Genomic DNA, 20,223 nt, shown 5'->3' with positions numbered 1-20,223 from the left:
TCCCTCCCTGTTACAACATGGGGTCCTTTAAGTGAAGCGTGAAGAAGCACCTAGTAGGCCAGTATGGTAGTCGCAACTGATTCGAAACTGACTCATTGCGTTGCTTTTTAGTTGCTTCTGCAATTGGGGCTTCTCTATGTTTACCATCAGGCATAGTTGAGCCAACATACTTAGCCAATATAAAAAAAAGAATTTAAGTAGAATGGTTTTGAATAGGACGGAAGGAAGTTTTTTTTTTAAATATAAAATGGTTATCTATTATTAGATTGGGGTCGGAATGTAAGGGGAATCGTTTTTTTGGCCAAAAAGGAGAAAATAAAAGGAGTCAAGATAAATTAATATCTCTTTTAATTCTAAATCCTACATTTGTATAGATATCCCTTATGTGGACTTGGTGTATGGTGTGGGGCGAAGAGTATCAGGGAACTAAAAACCCCACATTTAAACAATTCATCTAAATTCGCGCAAATAAAAGCGAATGCGTAAAAAAAATGTGTGTATTGGAACATTTCATTTGGTTGATTATTTATAAAGCTGAAATTTATATCATCACGGCTCTATATTTTTCTTTACAGTTTTTCAATGTAACGAAACAGCGGAGTAACAAGACATCGATATATGAAGGCATCGCAGTATGGTGATATCGATCAAAGGATGTAATATACGATCCCGACGACTCTATTACTCTAGAGGCAGCCAATCAGCTCGCGACACCAAACAGGACCCCGATACCGACCCCGCCGGCGTGGTCGACGTTTTCCCTCAATCAGCTCTTATCGCTATCAACCCACTAGGGTCGATTAATTCTTTCAAATATTTTTCCTCTCAGACGACGCCCTGAGCCAAGGTCGCGCCCAACTGGGCACCCTCAGGCCTGTTGTCTTAAACGTTGTACCGGGTGAGAGCCTTCATCGCTCCCCATTTGTCCGGCCAAATAGTTAATACCATCTGCGGCAAATCCACAATAAGTCATGTCAAAAAAAAAGGTGATATCGATAAAATAAAATTCGACGATACGTCTTTCGGACTAAAGTAGGAAACCCATTTAAATTATATTGTACCTATTTTTGTTGTATTTACGCTTAAATTTGTTAATGTGCCGTATAACATGGAAATAAATGTTTTCTCTCTTTGTGTGGCCTTTTTAGACCCAAGGGAGGCTCTTGGTCATCATGTCACCTCGCACCCGAATCACGTCCGAAAATACAGGCTTCTGTTCAGAGGGTGGAATTTTATCATTTACCCTCTTTAAATCGTAAATCAGTCACTGTCTTGATTCCGACATTTGCTCGGATAGAAAATCGTCTGCATTCGGAAACGCGACGAAGTTAGTTCATTATTTACGAGATTTTCGATCCCTTCTTTGTAAACATCAGAAAGTCGTGACATTGAATTAATCTTTGGTTGTAAATGTAACACTAACCAACGTAATAAAGCGGCAAAGCGGTGCCTAAAATCACTTTGTGATCCCTAGTTTGGTTAGGACATTATAGGCTGATCACCTGATTGTCCGAAAGTTACATGATCCGTGCTTCGGAAGGCACGTTAAGCCGTTGGCCGCGGTCGCCACTTACCTACTTACTTTTGTTTTCTGTTACGTTCCTGAAAAACAATATAGATTGCACTGTACATAGTTTTCCTTCTAATTTCATGGAAAACAGACATAATGCATCTTTGTTTTTGGTTATAAATGATGACCCTTTTTATAGGACCCAGGCACAATTACATCTCCCACCTATTATTATTCTGATCAAAATAAAGAGAAACAATATAGGTAGCAACGTAATTCTATACATAATGTGATCTAAATATCAAGCAACAATTATTTTATACGTATAATAATATGCTTCTGTTATTACATTATATTTTGCAATAATTATGTAAGTACCCGAGTAATGAGAAAATAGATAATTTATTTATTTAATGGAACTGAAAACTGCATACATGTTTGTGCCCGTGGCTTTTGAGACTGCAGGTCCTTGGGGTAGCGAGGCGAGGGAATTGATCAGGGAGATCGGCCGGAGACTCAAAGTCAGAGGGGGTGACCCTAGGTCTGCGTCTTACCTGGTCCAACGCCTGTCAGTGGCTGTGCAACGGGGCAATGCCGCTAGTATAATGGGTTCGTTTGGACCAGGTCAGAATCAGAACACTTAAACGTGTAGTTGGACGTGACGAAGTTACGTATGTTTCTGATTATGTGACAGATTGTATCTAGGATTTAGTACTTTTATTAAACTATACACATACCGACATAGCTCGGAGAATTGCAAAGCTGAAGTGGCAGTGGGCAGGACACATAGCGAGGAGAACCGATGGCCGATGGGGCGGAAAGGTTCTGGAATGGCGACCACGCGTCGGACGACGCTCAGTGGGTAGGCCCGCTACAAGGTGGACCGACGATCTGGTGAAGGTCGCGGGAAGCCGCTGGATGCGGGCAGCGCAGGACCGATCGTCGTGGAGATCCTTGGGGGAGGCCTATGCCCAGCAGGGGGCGTCATACGGCTGATGATGATGATGATGATTAAACTATAGTTTATTTATTTAATTATCACGTTAAAGCTGTACAACGCTATCTATATTGTTTTTGGTGAACTTAGCCTGGAAACTCCCTCATTTTGTGGCGTATGTGTGTACCTACTTATGTTTCAGGGGTAAACATAATGAAATACTTATAAGGGTGGTATTAATAAATGAATCTCAGCTGAGACTGCCCTCAACATCATGCTCAAGTCTCTGTTTTTATATGAGAACTGTCACATTGACATGATCTTGAGTGCAGTCTCGAAGTTGAGTTTAGTTTATTAATGGCCCCGATTCCTGCAGACACCGCCTAATTTTATTTTAAGTTATATCCGTCATTTTCATATCCGTCGAAAAGGAAAGGGACGGATGATTCACGGCTCTTAATTTTAGGAAGAATGAGTATTTAAATGAATGAATAACCCGGGCGAATCAAAAGTGATTCGCCCGGGTTATTCATTCATACGTACGTCCCTGGTATGCAATCCGTTTGACGTGCTGTCTACTTAACTGTGTCGGGTTATTGACGGATGTAAAATTTTTAGACGGTTGGTTTAGATTTGTGCTTAAAATTGACGTGTGTTCCATAAATTTTATGCTTGTCGATTACCCGTCCCTTTCCTTTTCCGCGGATAAGAAAATGACAGATATAACTTAAAATAAAATTAGATGGTATTTACAAGAATTAGCACCAATACCACCCTAAAAAAGAGTCCATACTCAATCTCCATTCGTCTCTCAAACTTTGTTCATTATTTAAAGAACTTTGAACCTTTGCATTATTTAGTTAAACTGTCATTTTGAATGGCAGTTGCGTGAATTTCTGAATGATTGAACAACTCCGTGAGTACGGTTGGAATTTGGAATGTTCTAAACTATTATAATAGTGTAATTCCACCAAGTTATCAACGGGTCACAGGTATCGGGTTCGGTATCCGGTCTGGTTATTGAAAGATTTTTTCCTACTTCAATCTACATTTTGAGAGTCAAATAGATAGTCGCTTCTGTAAGAGACCTATTTTTGTCGCAAATGGCATTAATTACTTGGCCGGGAAATTGGGGAGCACTGATAATTATTAATCGATCATCATCATCAATTTAAGAGCCACGCTCTTGTCGGTGCAGTATTTTCCGTTCCAGTCTATCAAAGGCCAATTCCAAATTATTAATCGATATACAGTCGATTATCTATATACTTTGCGATTTGGTATTGTTGTCTTGGTATGGTTTTCGATTACTTGTGGCTATGGCCACCCTATTATGGATTACGGGTGTGGATTTACGTATGTATGTGTATGTTTTTATATAGGTTATCTGTACCCTACATCTTTTTTTTTGACGTGACTTATTGCAGATTTGCCGCAGATGACATTAACTACTTGGCCGGGAAATTGGGGAGCGCTGAGGGCTCTCACCCGGTGCAAAATTTAAGATAACAGGTCTGAAATGTGACTGAGATGATTTTTGAAAGAAGTAAGCAAAGCTATGGGCCGATCGGGGTCTGTCGCGAGTGATTGGCCGCCTCTATGGCTAGAGTAATCGGGTAGTCACGATTGTACATAACGTCCTGGGGGCTACGAACAAATAATAAGTCTATTTATTCGTACCCTGGGGGTGTATTTATGTAACTACTTATAACACTATTCAAAAGTTTGGGACTATGTTCATATGCAAATTACGATTGACCTTCTACAAGTTGCTCCGTTCATTACACCTCCTTCACCGTCTTAATTAAATAATCACTGTCGTACACTGGCTTGCTTCTCAAACGTGGAACGCCGGTTCTCCGGGTCGGTTCGGTGAATTGCCGGGTCCGGGGTTAGCCCCGGACTTGCACCAGTTTTCACTGACACAGTTGACTCGACTGTTACACACAGTAATGGGTGTATATTAAAATGTGCGTTGTAAGTTTGGTGGCGAACTTTCATATTATGTTAGTTAGTATGTGTGGAGGTTACCTCGTAGCTAGAACTATCCTTTCTCATGTCGGAACCCAATTTTTCACGAAAAAATAATATATGAAAGTTCGCCACTAAACTTGACATTTTGATATTCTAACAGGAAGGTCTGTGTGATGTGGGTAGTTAGTTCATCTTGCGATGTATGTACCTCTTGCTATTCCAATTGGAATATCCCAATATACTACGTTACGGTATGTAATTGAATGATATAGGAAAACGTTTCGTTTCCGAGAAATCTTTTTTTTGACGAAGGATTTGTAAATTCCGAAGTCTTATACACAATAAGCAATTATTTTTTTAATCTTTTCAGCATAACGACTTCTTAGAAAGGTTTATTTGTTGTGTATTTTTTCGTTTTCGAACTCTCATTAAAATTGTATCGAGAATTTCATTTAATTTGTTTTCTATTATTATTCAATACATTGAATAACAACCTTGTGTGACCTTTTAATTATTTTGGTTATACTTGATTAAAACGTTAAAATCGGAATCGAGGTTCGACTGAATTCGACTCAATGAGTTTGAATTCATGTTTGGATCGTAGATAATTATTATCTCGTGGTTGCCAAGGGCTTGTGCCGGCTGTGGCAATGGGCTCGACTTAAACATAGCCCGCAGAGAAGACTCCGTTGGCTAGGACATGTTCATCAAACGGCCTCGTTTGCCACGTGAAGTCTTGCTCGGACAAATTGCCAACGCCCAGAGGCCTAGGACGCCCCATGTTGAGATTTAAAGACTCGTGTGAGCAAGATAATATGCAGAGACTCGCTGATATGAGACCAGAGTGTCCAGAATCAGAATCATTTATTCAACGTAATTATCATGGATAAACTTGTTGAAGGTCAATGTAACATTTTTGAATTTACGTCATTTCGCAAGGTGTTATGGCTGAGGAGAAGAAATGACAAGAAACTGCAACAGCAACACATCTTTTAAATCAATGAGGGTACATTACAAGTTATTTAATAACTAAAGGAACACATTCAATACCAGACATTTTTATCATTTAGGTAATCATTAATCTTATAATAAGCTTTTTTACATAAAGTAAGCTTCACGTGAGCTTTAAATTTATTCTCTGACAAATTAAAAATATTATCTGGTATTTTATTGTAAAAACGTATAAATAACCCCAAAAAAGATGAATTTAATTTACTTAATCTAGAATTTTGAACAACAATTTTATTTATATTACTTGTATTGTAAGTATGTTTATTCCTTGTATTGTAAGTATGACCAGAAAGACGAAGCCTGGCTGGGCAAGCTGAAACAGAAAACACCTTCACAAAACTGAACCCCCCGCGACCCTGACTCTCGTTTTATTTGTGTGAAATACGGCAAGATGCCGTGCTGCTATTGGCTTGATAGTCACAAGAGATCCTGCAGCAAAACGCGACAGCTACACAGCCACTGTTACCATCATCTGTCAAGACCAATGATAATTAAACATAGATTGTAAGGAGTGGGTGTATATTACTATACAGGGTGTTAGTGACATCGTAACGAATAATGAGGGGGATGATTCAGACCATGATTCTGAGTTAATATCAAGTGAAATTTTCCGTCGCAACATTATTATTTTTTTAGTTTTTTTTACATTATTTTCAATTCTATACTTTTGCGTCCGAAAATTTCACTTGGTATTAACTCAGAATAATGAGTTGAATCATCCCTCTCAGTATTCTTTACAATGTCACTAACACCCCTTTCAAGTACATACTGGTTCCTGATAAAAAAATCCTGTTTTTTTTATTATTTTCCGATCCACATTTTTGCGATGAAAAAATCCACTCGATATCAACTCAGAATCATGGTCTGAAACATCCCTCAATGTTTTCGTTACGATGTCACTAACATCCTGTATACCTCTACCTAACCTTTTAGGGATATACGCGTGATGTTATCTTATGTTGAATATGTAATCCAATATTTTAATAAAGAAACTGAATCGACATTGTAATGGTTTCATTGTATCTCATTTCAGAGGTCAAACGTCTATTTCGCCTCGGGATTAAATTCTCTTTTAATGTGTATTTTGAAATTCTTTCTTTTAATAAATACCGTTAAAGTACGGATTTTATTACATTTTAATAATAAAATAAAGGAATGGTTGGAACCGCGTGACTCCATATCGGAATTGTCATCATTAATTTAAGAGCTTCGCTCTTGTGGGTGTAGCATTCTCCGTGCTACTTTTTTAGGGAAAAATGGGGCAGTGGTTTCCCTCTGCCTTTTATTGATATAAGTAATGTATAAAATAAAAGGAATACTACTACGTATAGAACAGTAACTGTCCAAATCTTATCTTACTATCTTATAATAATATTATAATTGTGAAAGTTTGTGAGTATGGATGTTTGGATGCTTGTTACTCTTTCACGCAAAAACTGCTGAATTGATTTTAATGAAACTTTACAATAATGTAGCTTATACATCAAAATAACACATAGGCTATAATTTATAAAGATATTGTGTGAATTGTCAAAAATGTGACGATAAGTGTCAAGTAAGTAGGAAGAAATCTACTATCTGTGAGCAATTCTGGAGGTTGCGGGCGGCCGCTAGTTCAAATATATAATATTCAGTAGGTAACATAAATACACTTCAAATCGTATTTTTTTACATAACAATCGTCTCGTCCGACTAAAACTATTGCAGCTTCTCACAACCTGTATAGCCGGGGAAAAGTAGCTGCAACAATACATATTTTTTTTTTTAAATTGCATACCGTTTTATTTAAAAATAAAAAACCTTACATACCCAATAGCTATCGGGTGCCGACTTTCCACTCCTGAGTCTTAGGCCGGGTTTCCACTGATGCGGAGATGGGTGGAGAAGAGCGGAGATGTGCGGATTTGACTAATCACAGCGTTCGAGAGAGCGAAAAACGAAGACGCTCTGTCACTCTCTCCCTCGCGGTGATTGGTCGATTCCTGCACATCTCCGCTCCTCTCCGCACAGTCCGCATCAATGGAAACGCAGCTTTAATCTAGTCTTAAATGATCGTAAGCCGCTAAAGTGTAAGGGGGATAGTGCGCAGATTGATAGATTATTCAGGCAAGATAGTCCACAGATGGCGATTCCAGTTCTATTAGTTTTTAATGGATTCTTGATTACTACGATTTCAGCTAGCTGTAAATAATTAACAAAATTAATTAATTAGTTTAGGCCCCAGCCTCGCAAATTATAAAATCAATAAGTTGTTATTCTCTTCTAACTACGCTGTTTTGATATATATCAAAACTATACTATGACTGTTAGCACGTTTTTTGTCATTAAAATATAATTATGTCTGTGAAAATAGTAAATTTTACTTTTGAAACACCCCGGACATTTCATACAAAACACCTTGTTTTACACAGACACTAAACATTGACGTTATCGTACATGCATGGGTGTGTGTGTGACGTCTGACGCCCATACGATTGAAGACTAAAGTAAGACCGAGGAGGGGTGAGGTAAACCTAGGCCAGCCGCTGGTGGGGAGCGGAGAGTTACCGTTCTATACGTAGTAGTACTCCCTATTCTATACTTTACTTAAGTATATCAATAACCAGTTCGGGCTAATGTCTGCTTTGACTAATAAATAGTATTTTAAGTACAAGAAAATTAGGCTGGTACAATGCCGATAGGGACTGGATAGGGACCCACACAACAACGACAAGGACAGTACTGACAGTTACTGTTGCCCTCTGTCAGGTTCCGGGTCAGGGATCCATTATTTGTAATTAACTGGGCGCGTTATTATAAACAGAAAGCTTTTAAACCACGTTGAGTTTGAAATAAAAAACGGCAGAAAGGTCTCCTAGCTAAAGTGGTTTAGTGTTGGACTCATGATCCAAGATCGACTCCCGGTGGGGATATATCACTGAAATCACTTTGTGTTGGTTAGGACATTGCATCATCAAGTAAGATGATCTGTGCCGCGGAGGGCACGTTATGCAGTCGGTCTCGGCTACTATTTACTTAAGTAAGTAAGTACTTTACTTTGGTGGCTTAATACCCTGACACCAGGGTTGATGAGGATGGTCATTAACCTCACAACTGAGTAAGCTTACGTTAGGACTCCATAAATAAACTATTTTGTTTTTTATTTAATTTAAACAACTTGCAAAAGCTAAGTATTTCGAGATTATAAAAATATGAAACTTACCTTTGAGTAAACAGAATCCCTTTTTTTATAAAACAATACGAACTTTATTCGGTTCAAGCTAAAATCTCCTAAAACATTATTATTTTAAAAATAATAAGTACATAAAATAAATAATAATTTATTATTACTTTGAAATATATTTTCAGTTACGATCCCGATTATACGCGAACTAAACTGCGCGCGACGTAACGTGCGGGCTACGCCGAGGTTCGTAGCAAACTGGGACCTGTAGCGTCGTAGCACGGCTACGTGTGATAAGCTGAAGGATTTAGACAGACGAGCGGTTAGTATGACCATATAGCAATTTACTAACAAGATGATTAATTTTATAAGCGTATTATGTTATGTGGTATAAAAAAATAATATCACTACTAGATGATATCATTAGCGTGTCTTCGTGTTTGTACCTGACTGTCAAGAAGAGTAATGAATGTGTTTTATGTAAGTAAATGTGAATTGTACAGCTCCATTGAATTAAAAAAATATATTATTTACAAAACTCAAAAAATATACAATTAATAAATAGTACTTACCAATTATGAAGTAAGTGAAAATAATTATCTCAAGTCAAAACTGTACACATTTTAAACTAGTCGAAAACTCCCTCTTGAAAACAAATGACTAGTCATTTATTAAAATAGTTTATCTACTCATACATAATGTTGAAGTATTTCTATGAACAGGACTTAAGTTCCAGTATATTTTTTACTCTAAAAATAATAATATAGTTTTTGGTCCCTAAAACATCTTTTAGGTTTAATGTTATTATTAAATATTTACTAAAATGAGTGAAAAAAAAAGAAAAAATGAAGAATGAGATTTTGGTGGGAAAATGAGTGGGTAAATGGGTGAGTTAAGTATAATTTATGTTAAATGACTTTGTTACTCACGTGTGTTACCTAATGATACTACATACGTACACACATACGTTTCCTACCTAACGGTTAACTATTTTTAATAATGATAATATTTTATTATATGGGAATTAAAAAAACAACGGTAAACCGCTCGTCTGTACCACCTCTTTGTTCAGACAACATAATTTGTCAGTTAATAGGAATGCAGTGGGCAAAGTGGATATGCATTCGGTAGGTTTTATTGTATATTATGCCGATGAATAATTAATTCAACTACGAATTATGTTAACTTATATCGAGGTTACCAATCGCTTGAAATTATTTCCTTAATTGCGTTTGGTGTGACTAATTATCTGTCAATATATTAACATACATAATATACGAACATAGGCATACATAACTAACTTATACCTGTAATCCCCAACTTTATATCCATACTAATATTATAAATGTGAAAGTGTATGTGTATGCCTGTTTGTTTGTCCGTCTTTCACGGCAAAACGGAGCAACGAAAAGACGTGTTTTTTAAGTGGAAATAGTTAAAGGGATGGAAAGTGGCATCTAGGCTATTTTTTGTCTTTTTCTAACACACTTCCCTAATATGGGGGTTGAAAGTTTGTATGGAGCTTTCTGCAATTTTCAAGCGGACTATTTGCGAGTAACAAAAAAAAGTGTATTATTTTTTTGAATTTGCCTCCAACCCCTTCAAAGGGTAAAATGTTATATGGGACTTTTCGCAGTATTCAAGGCAGGAATCTAAAAATTGGTGCATTCGGAAAGGGGAACCGCGTTATCCCGAATTTAACGCGAGCTAAGCCGCGGGCAAAAGCTAGTACTTCATAAAAACAACAGAGGGATGGTGTGGGCGGAGCCACAAATAAGCGAAGAAAACTTGCAGCTATTGCTGATACGAAGTCCTAGGATGGTTATGATGCACTTTATGGTGATAGGGATCAGCCTATTACCCATAACAATTATCTACCATGTGAGAAAGGACATAATCTCTCTGTCAGATTTTACGACACGCCCGGGTAGACAAGCAGCTGAACGATTATTGTGATTTTTCAGAAAGGCGTTTAGGTACTATGTGGTTTTCGCTAAAAGGCGACGGTATACACCTATTTTCCTACTACTTTGGTTTTAATCACCGTTGGTGATCATTTTCGTATGAAATATTTAACTCGACTCTTAGGTCGGTCCCTCATATCTGAGGATCGCGGTCAGCATCAGGGTTGCATCTGGAGCGCATGAACTGGGAGTGGAATTCTCTGCCGTCTTCTGTATTTCCGAATGCATATAACCCGGGTGCTATCAAGGCCAGAGTGAACAGGCACCTTCTGGGCTAGCTCCATCTTAGGCCTCGTCAATGCCTTCGGGCAAGTCTGGGGCCAAGAGCAAACCCATCATAGGTAAAAAAAACTGCCTCCACCGGTTTCTGTCCAGCGCTGTGTAGAGCTTGGATGACGACGAGTCTTTCACTTGATCGATCCATCTAGTTGGTGAATGACCACGCGATCTTGTGCCTTCAGTGTCAACAAGTCAATATTTCTAATGACTACGAGGTTTACAAAAATGTATACAAGCGAAGCCGGGTCAAGCCGGTAGTTAAACAATAAAAGCCGGTTGATACTGATAGTGACAGCTGGATATTATAGCCTCAGGCTTTGAATCGTGTATCCGTGGACAAAGGATACCCCACCCTGAGGTGACTGTATTGTTATGATAAAGGAGTGGTATATATAACGCATATAAAGCTAGTTTATGACGTATTTTATGCGAGGTTATGACGATATTTTATGTTACTAACAGATGTTTATTAAATTACGATACCAATGGGGTTGTTGGGTCTGCCTTTTGTTATTTATTTCCCTTTATGTGCTGGCTGATTAGTGTTATTATATTATCATAACATAAGCTCACGACTATATCCTAATTGGGGAAAGCAGAGGTACATCAATCGCAAGATGAACTAAGCACCCAGACCTCACCGAACTCTCTGTTAGACCAACGTGATAAGTGAGACGTATCGCCAAATAATATAGTTCACTCGACCATTATAGACGGCGATACGGCTCACCACTATCATGTTGGTCTAACAGAAAGCTCGTCGAGTTGTGGGTAATTAGTTCACCTTGCGATGGATGTTCTACCCCAGTTGGGATACAGACGTGAACTTATGTTATGTTATTTAAATTCCTTTTCCAATGGCCTCCTTAGTCCAGTGGTTGGGCGTTGTGGTCACGATCCGGAGGTCCCGGGTTCGAATCCCGGTGGGGACAAATCACAAAAATCACTCAGTGATTCTTAGTTTGGATAGGACATTACAGGCTGATCACCTGATTGTCCAAAAAGTAAGATGATCCGTGCTTCGGAAGGCACGTTAAGCCGTTGGTCCCGGTTACTACTTACTGATGTAAGTACGTAGTCGTTACATGAGTCATGTCAGGGACCTATAGCGGCTCAATAATAACCCTGACACTAGGGTTGATGGGGTTGGTAATCCACCTTACAATCCACACAATAAGAAGAAGAATTAAATTCCAATACCAACTACGATACTGTTCTACTTTAGTCTATCTATCCGTCCTTTTGTCTGAATGTCACAATGTTGTCATCCTGCAAATTGTTATTTGTAATCAGGGACTTTCCAGGTTACGTTTACCAAAAATAATATAGATGCATTGTTCAGTTTAAACGTGATAACTACCAATTTCATCATTACTCGGGTACATAACTATTCCAAAATACTATGTAATAGCAGAAGCATATATAAAAATAATTACATACATAAACTCACGCCCGTAATCCCTAATGGGGTGGGCAGAGCCACAAGCAATCAAAGACAACTTGCAGCCACTGTTGATACGATGTCGTAAGTTGGATATGATGAACCTTATGGTGATAAGGGATCAGCCTATCGCCCATAACATTAGTCCATTATGTTAGAGGACACAATCCCTCTGTCGGTTTTTACGACATGCCCGGGAAGACAAACAGCTGAACGAGCTATAAAAATAAGTGTTACTTGTTATTTGGATCACATTATGTATAAAATTATGTTGCTACCTATAATGCTTCTCTCTATTTTGATCAGAATAATAATGAGCGGAAGATATAATTGTGCCTGGGTGTAATAAAAATGGTCATCAATTTATACACAAAAACAAAGATGAAAGATGCATTTGCCTGTTACCCATGAAACTAGAACTGTAAATGAAGAAAAAAGTGTACATTGCCATTTATAGCGATTTTGAGGAACATACCCTGGAAAGTCCCTCATTGTTGCGATCAAAGTCAGAACCCCATTCCAACTCAGGATGATTTCGAATGCACTTCCACCTGAGCTAATTCTCAGGTTCATTCGACCTAGATCAGTTTGCCTCACCGAATTGGAACTCAATTCTCATCGAAGTAGAATCAATTGCTTTTGAGTTGAACTGGTTGGATTGCAGAGATCTTATTATTAAGAGATGCCGCGGGAGCGAAATATGCACAAAACGATCGTATTATATAATGCAACTATAAATTATAAAATTTTCCACATCATGAATTGCTTCTTTCGTATCTCGCAACCGAAACTAACGCTTGTGTTACTATACAATGAACAGCGGGTAAATCGATGTAGCGGTCCAGCCAGAAATGTCACGGCATAGAATAAAGAATAATATCCCCCCCCCCCCCCCAGGCCACTAGTTTAGACTTGAATTGTGAAGACAGCGCGCGGACCGTTGTTTTTACTTTTTATCAGTTCAGCTTATATGTTCCAATTTTGAAATTTGACGCCAACGTTCTTTCGTATAATTCGAATTTTTCGTCACATAGTAATTGCCCGCGCTAGCTCGCCTACACGCTGCCTATGAATATTTATTTTCCATGGTGATTGTTCATCAAACTTCGTTCTCTCTTTTAAACTTCTATTTTCTTGTGCCCGAAAGGGTTTATGATGTGAAACTCATAGGTAAATTACAAACTTGTACACCATCATAGTATGCAAATAAACAATATTGAATATTAATAATTTGCAATAAAATTGAACCTAGGCTAAGTGCTTTATGTGAAAATAATGTGAATGTAATTAATTATTTCAGTGATTTTTTAAGTTAAGTGTAAAGCCTATTTACTTATATTGTGAACCATCATTGTTCAAAACTTCTTGTATGTGATTTGTGTGGGAGATAAATAAAAAGATGAACTAATTATTGTAAAAGCATCTTTCGTACCTCACTTATAGTTCCTTCTTTTATTGTAATATTTATTTATTTTATTGTTTTATTTTTGCCTTCCATGTATAACACGAAGTCGTTTCTTTTGTACTCTTTATTTTATTTTTTAATTTATTGTGCGTTTCACCGATCGGCGTGGATTGAAAATCAGTGTTGCCCTCTGGGTAAATTTTCACTGAACCCTGGCCTGTTTTGGTGAGCTGCGGCACCCATATACATACCTTTATGTTTTCCAACTAAATATTAATGTGTGTATATTTTAATGTTGTAAATGTATATGTGTGCCGTAGGTTTTACCTAAATAAACTTTATTATTATTAAGTAAGTAATGATGGATAAATTAGATAGTTATTGTAATTGGCAGCCCTCAGACGTGACACACACAGTTGCGCGTGTTGATATTGTCGGTGTGTGGTGTCTGTGTAAAACGAGGTTGTTTGTATGAAGTGTCCGGGGTGTGGACTCATCACACGACGTGAGTTAACAGACGACAAGCGAACTGGTGTAATTCGGTGCTGAGGGCATATTTCCCTTGTTTCCGTGATTTATGGGTTGCATGAAAGGTGTGAGTACCGAGATGACGACTGACAGAAATTAATGGAAGAAGAATACATGTTGTGCCGACCCCACTTAGAGTGGGATAAAGGCAGGAGGATAATGATAATTACACGTAATCACGTGAAATGTAATGTTTATTTTCTTGCTTTATTTATCGGATCCTATAGCGTGTCTCGCGTGAATTCCTTTTGCGATTCTGTGTTTTCATTGAACTGGACGGAATATGTTTTCAAGCGTGAACTGAGGAGATCCTTTGTAGTAGTATTACTTTTGTTTTTATGCATGGCTGGGGACGAAACAAAACCTTACCGCCTTAGCAAAAAAGTAAACTAACGGCGAACCTGTGTAAAAGTTATTGAGGCTGCAATGCGATTCTCAAAAAGTTTAAAAGCCGCTAAATAAAAAAATAAAATTTCAAAAATAATTTTAAAATTGGCTTACAAAGTTTGAACGTCAAAAATTAAATTACATATGTAAGTAGCTGTAAAACTACTACCACATCGGAATCTGTAACGCTGAGGGAAAGACGTGGCCAGAAAACCTCCCAGCACCAAAAGAAAAACAAAAGCTACTCGCGATTTCGTCGGTGCACGTTTGACGCCTAACCTATATCCATCCTATAACTATACTTAAAGACATACATAAGGTCACGGCTATATTCCGTTAGGTTAGGCAGAAACCACGGAATTCCACTTACTACTATCCTGACACACCACTTTCGCTTTTTCCACTCTCATCAAAGACTTCATGCATGATCGCTGGTTTAGAGATCTCTTGACTTCTTAGGGGTCTATTCTCTCAGCTGATACCGACCCCGCCGGAGTGGTCGACGATTTCCCTCATTCAGCGCTTATCGACCCTAGTGGGTCGATTAATTCTTTCAAATATTTTTCCTCTCAGACGGCGCCCTGAGCCGAGGTTCGCGCCCAACTGGGCACCCTCAGGCCTGTTGTCTTAAACGTTGTACCGGGTGAGAGCCTTCAGCGCTCCCTATTTGTCCGGCCAAGTAGTTAATGCCATCTGCGGCAAATCTACAATAAGTCACGTCAAAAAAAAGAAATCTCTCAGCTGATGCTCAAGTTTTATAAAGGAAGGAAGCTGTTCAAAAAAGCTTCCCTTTTATGTCTATGTGTGTGTACGAGTATACTACATACAAATAATATTTAAAATTAAAGAATAAAACGTTTGACAAATATTTATTTCAATGATTAATTCTATATCACATTCAAACATATTACATAGTGTTCGCATCATTATAGTAAAGTATATAAGGCACAAAGTAGTATAATTGTGTCACAATATAAAGTCAAAAATATTTTTATCACTAGTATAATATTGTACGTGTTTTGCTAATCTTTTCTATATAAAAGTTATAATTTCATTAAATCTCTTAAAATGTCATAAATTCATCTTAAAATAGTTCTAAAATGTTCTATTCTTCTTCTCTTCTTCTATTGTGTGGGTTGTGAGGTGGAGTACCAACCCCATCAACCCTGGTGTCAGGGTTATTATTGAGCCGCCATAGGCCCCTAACATTCTATCATAAGTTCTATTTTTAAGTGCTTAAAATTGTAAAAAATATAACGTTTTAAGTCTAAGACTAATCCACCCAGAATTCACCAAATCAATAAATTATATTATTTAATAATTACATACATACCTTATGAAAATTATTATGATTTTATTGTATAACAGTTGACTTTAAGAGATCACTACGTACGCGCAATATATATTTATAATTAAATATATACATATTCGTCTATGTTGTGTTACCTATAAAAATATATATTGGTGTAATAAGAAATCCTGATTGAAAGATTCGAATACGAATTATCACAATACAACGTAACTTTAAAATATGATTTTATATTATATGATAGCGATATAACTAAAATGCTATTTGGACTTTTAAAAATTGTTTTGTAATGATCTTAAATATTATATTGAATATAAACTTGATATATAAAAATACATTCTGGATCAACATTTAATATCACATTTGATAAAATGTATCTATTAAAACCGTATAAAATGGCATTATTGCTGTGTAATATAATATCTACTATTTTGTTAATCTACTTACTTAGTTTATCTTTTCCATATCATTCTAATAATTACAAAATGGTCTTCAAAGTTTTGAGCAATAATATCACACATCGTAAGTTTTCCATAACGGACAAAATAAAATGTTTCATTCCACAGGAAAACAAACAATAATTAAACAAATTCATCAGGATATTTTTGTGTTTATTTTTCACACTATTTTAATGGAAAATTCCACGTGATATCTAAATATATAAAAGGAGAAACTGACTGACTGACATATCAACGCACAGCCTAAACGGCTAAACGTAGACACTTGAAATTTGGAATGGACGTAGCTTAGGTACCGTAGAGGTGCACTAAGAAAGGAATTCCCGAAATTCCCACGGGAACGGGAATTAGCGGGACAATCCTTTTGTATGAAAAATCTAAACCGCTTAAGTTAGACGCTTGAAATTTGGCATGCAGGTACCTTAGTAAACTTAAAGCTTAATTACAACAGGATATTGCAAAACTCCCGCGGGAACGGGAGTTAGTGGGAAAAAAACATCTAAACCGCGTAATATAGATACACGCCACGCAGACGAAGTCGCGGGCAAAAGCTAGTTAACTCATAATAATAAGTTAAATCATGCCTCTTAGTATTCGTTACGATGTCACCTATACATACACCCTATATAAGTACGTGCAGGTAGTCATACAAGTATGGGTGCTAGTGACACCGTAACGATTAGTGAGGAGGATGATTCAGACCATGATTACAAGTGGATTCAGATGATGTAGATTCTAAGTAGATACCAAGTGGAATTGCCTCTTGGAAAATTCATGAAAATCATAGTGTAAGTATTTTTGATTATTTTAAGTTCCATATTTTTGCGACGGAAAATTCTGTTTGATATCAACTCAGAATCATGGTCTGAATCACCCATCAAAGTTTTTGTGGCGATGTTACTACCACCCTATCAATGAGGTATCTCATTGAAATCCTGCCGTCGAGAGAATGCGCATTTGACATTTAACAGATTGACAAAATTAGGGATAGGTATTAAGTAACACTGTTACTGTAATCGACACAAAAAAATATCGTTAAGATATCGTTAGCGCAGAGTCTCTGTGCGAGCGAGACGCAATTACAATACTGTATACTGGAATTTCAACTTTAGTATTAGAAAAAAACTGACTTAGAAAATATTAGGCAATTGTAACTTTACCTGACATGATGCTTTAAAAATTGTAAATAAAATAACTAAATAATAAATTTAAATTTAATTTTTTTAGCACATCACTATCAAAATAGGCTCTTGATTTAACTTTGGAATGGCGCAGTACGTTTACGGAAACATTGTGTTATCTTAATTATTAACTAATTTTTTTTTACTATTTATAGTAAATGTGTATATTTATCGTAAATTGACGTTATTATACCATTTTTCGTATTATTTAGTGCGGATTTAAAGTCAAAATATTTTCATCGTAATGTGTTCGCCGTTTCAAAGATATTCCGAATATTCTATTACCAGCTGTCAAATGCGCATCCTCTCGACGGCAGGAGTTAAGCATACAAAAGTGGACTTGGCATTATCACAATTCCATCGATCACCTAGCCTTATCAAAAACAACCACTTTATTCCTACAAATTACAGATATACTTACCATTATAAATCAATAGTTATTTCACTCTTTGACTAAATACCCTAGCGCTTTCATTTCTTTATCAAACTCAGCTGTTCTGTACTTCTTTATTTTCTGTAACCACAAGCCAAAGGGTGCGTGTGAGTTGCATGTGCCCCCGTACCGCGGAGGGAGACATTCTAAATCTATGTGTTTTTGTAAAGATTTGAGGTCGTAACCGTGGAAAAATATTTTATCGTAGAATTCCCTTGGTATGAACCGTTTGAAGAGGTAGAAGAATGTGTTCAGGATCCAGGAATAGTTGATGATATGGCAACTCTTCAGTCGAGCCGGTGTTGTTACCTGGAAGATAATTACGTAATTATTTGTTATTCACTTATTTATTACATAAATAAAATTCGTGATAGCTCGTGGAGAACACCTATCACTGCCTAACATATTAAAAGAAGAAAAAAGTGTCAAAATCTTTATTAAAAAATAAAAGAACTTCTAATTAATAAATGTTACTACAGCACTAGTGAATACCTTAATGATACTGATGTTACTAAGTATTTGAAAAGCTTCCTTATCTCTTATAAACTTCTATTTTCTTGTGCCCGAAAGGGTCTATGATGTGAATCTCATATGTAACTTACAAATTTGTGCACCATCATAGTATGCAAGAATATTGAATATTGAGAACGCGTGACTAATATCGTAGTGTCACGGGTTTGAATCCCAGATCGGGATCTAAACCAATGAATACCACTTTATGAGTTTGAATGCATGTTTTATTCACTACCCATAAAGACGTCATCACTGAGCCAAATAAAAAAAAAACAAAAATATATATTTTTCAAAATTGGCTTACATAGTCAGCGCTTTTTGAACGTCAAAAATTAAATTACATTTATGTAACTGGCTGTAAAACTACTACCACATCGGAATCTGTAACGCTGAAGGAAAAACGTGAGCATACTCCACCGCGCTGTTCTGCTCCGGGTTGGTGGAAAATAAATCTTAGTTTCAGGACAAGAAAGTCACTTACCCCCAACAAGCTGACGATCTGATAAGCAATAGTAGGCGTCAGGGTAGCGACGTGCCGAAGAGTGATGCCTTCCAGGTCCACAATGAGGGTCCCCCCCAATACTTGCAGCTTCGGCTGACGGATGCCGATGTCGAACATGAGTACCCCGGCTTTCACCAGGTCTTCCACGGGAAACTCGCTCGTGTCCCACGTTCCTGGTGATAAGGATATTATTATACATACATACATACATAAACTCACGCCTATTTCCCACCAGGGTACGCAGAAACTATAGAATTCCATTTGCGTCGATCCTGACACACTTCTCTTGCTTCCTCCACATTCATCAATCGCTTCATACACGCACGCCGGTTCAGATATTATTATATTTTTTTAATTCTTCTTCTTGTCGTTTCGATGGCAGCTGAAGCTAAAGGCTGAAAGCCCAGTATTTTGCCACCCGGACAGAATTTTCGGAGGCATTCATTCATTTTTGAATAATTATTAATCGCAAATTGGAGACGTTCTTAGAACAGATTCAGTAAGATCTACTCTGAACTGGCGTGCGGGTATGAAACGATTGATGAAAGTGGAGGAAGCAAGAGAATTATGTCAGGATCGAAGCAAATGGAATTTCATAGTCTGTTTACCCCGGTGGGAAATAGGCGTGAGCGACTGATGTACCTCTGACTACCCCGATTGGGATATACTCGTAAGCTTATGTTATGTTATTCATTCAATTCCCCTGAGGCTAAAGGCCCCTGACTTGACTCAAGTGACAACTGCGATGACTTACTGTGGTAAGTAAGTAAGTAACCGGAACTAATGACTTAACATGCCTTCTGAAGCACGAATCATCTTACATAACCAAACCAGTAATTGTAATGTACTTAATAAAAATGTTTCACTTCATCTCCGTAGCAATATCCCGTTTTCCACAGGGTCCGCTTACCTAACCTGAAGATTTGACAGGTCCTGTTTTTTACAGAAGCGACTGCCTGTCTAACCTTCCAACCCATGGATGGAAAACCAGCCCAATACAAGAATCAGAATCAGAATCATTTATTCAACGTAATTATCATGGATAAACTTGTTGAAGGTCAATGTAACATTTTTGAATTTACGTCATTTCGCAAGGTGTTATGGCTGAGGAGAAGAAATGACAAGAAACTGCAACAGCAACACATCTTTTAAATCAATGAGGGTACATTACAAGTTATTTAATAACTAGAGGAACACATTCAATACCAGACATTTTTATCATTTAGGT

At 37.3% G+C, this 20,223-nt stretch overlaps 2 protein-coding genes across 2 annotated transcripts in view; both read right to left on the bottom strand.

Annotated features, from left to right (window-relative positions):
* LOC126370701 (ankyrin repeat domain-containing protein 29-like) overlaps positions 1–8,746 on the bottom strand; it is an 80,961-nt gene extending 72,215 nt beyond the window's left edge. The window contains exon 1 of the mRNA XM_050015712.1: positions 8,635–8,746. The gene's annotated coding sequence lies outside the window, so the exon portion shown is untranslated. The remainder of the gene's footprint in view (positions 1–8,634) is intronic.
* Positions 8,747–16,498: 7,752 nt separating this feature from the next.
* The window catches only part of LOC126370728 (clavesin-2-like), a 32,452-nt gene continuing 28,727 nt past the window's right edge, over positions 16,499–20,223 (bottom strand). The window contains exons 5-6 of the mRNA XM_050015755.1: positions 18,975–19,168; positions 16,499–18,289 (exon numbers count right to left, since the gene is read on the bottom strand). Coding sequence (XP_049871712.1) covers positions 17,990–18,289; positions 18,975–19,168 — 494 coding nt within the window. The 3' untranslated portion in view covers positions 16,499–17,989. The remainder of the gene's footprint in view (positions 18,290–18,974; positions 19,169–20,223) is intronic.

The sequence above is a fragment of the Pectinophora gossypiella genome, chromosome 11, assembly GCF_024362695.1.
Source record: "Pectinophora gossypiella chromosome 11, ilPecGoss1.1, whole genome shotgun sequence".
NCBI lineage: Eukaryota > Metazoa > Arthropoda > Insecta > Lepidoptera > Gelechiidae > Pectinophora > Pectinophora gossypiella.
This window is presented reverse-complemented; position numbering and strand designations above follow the sequence as displayed.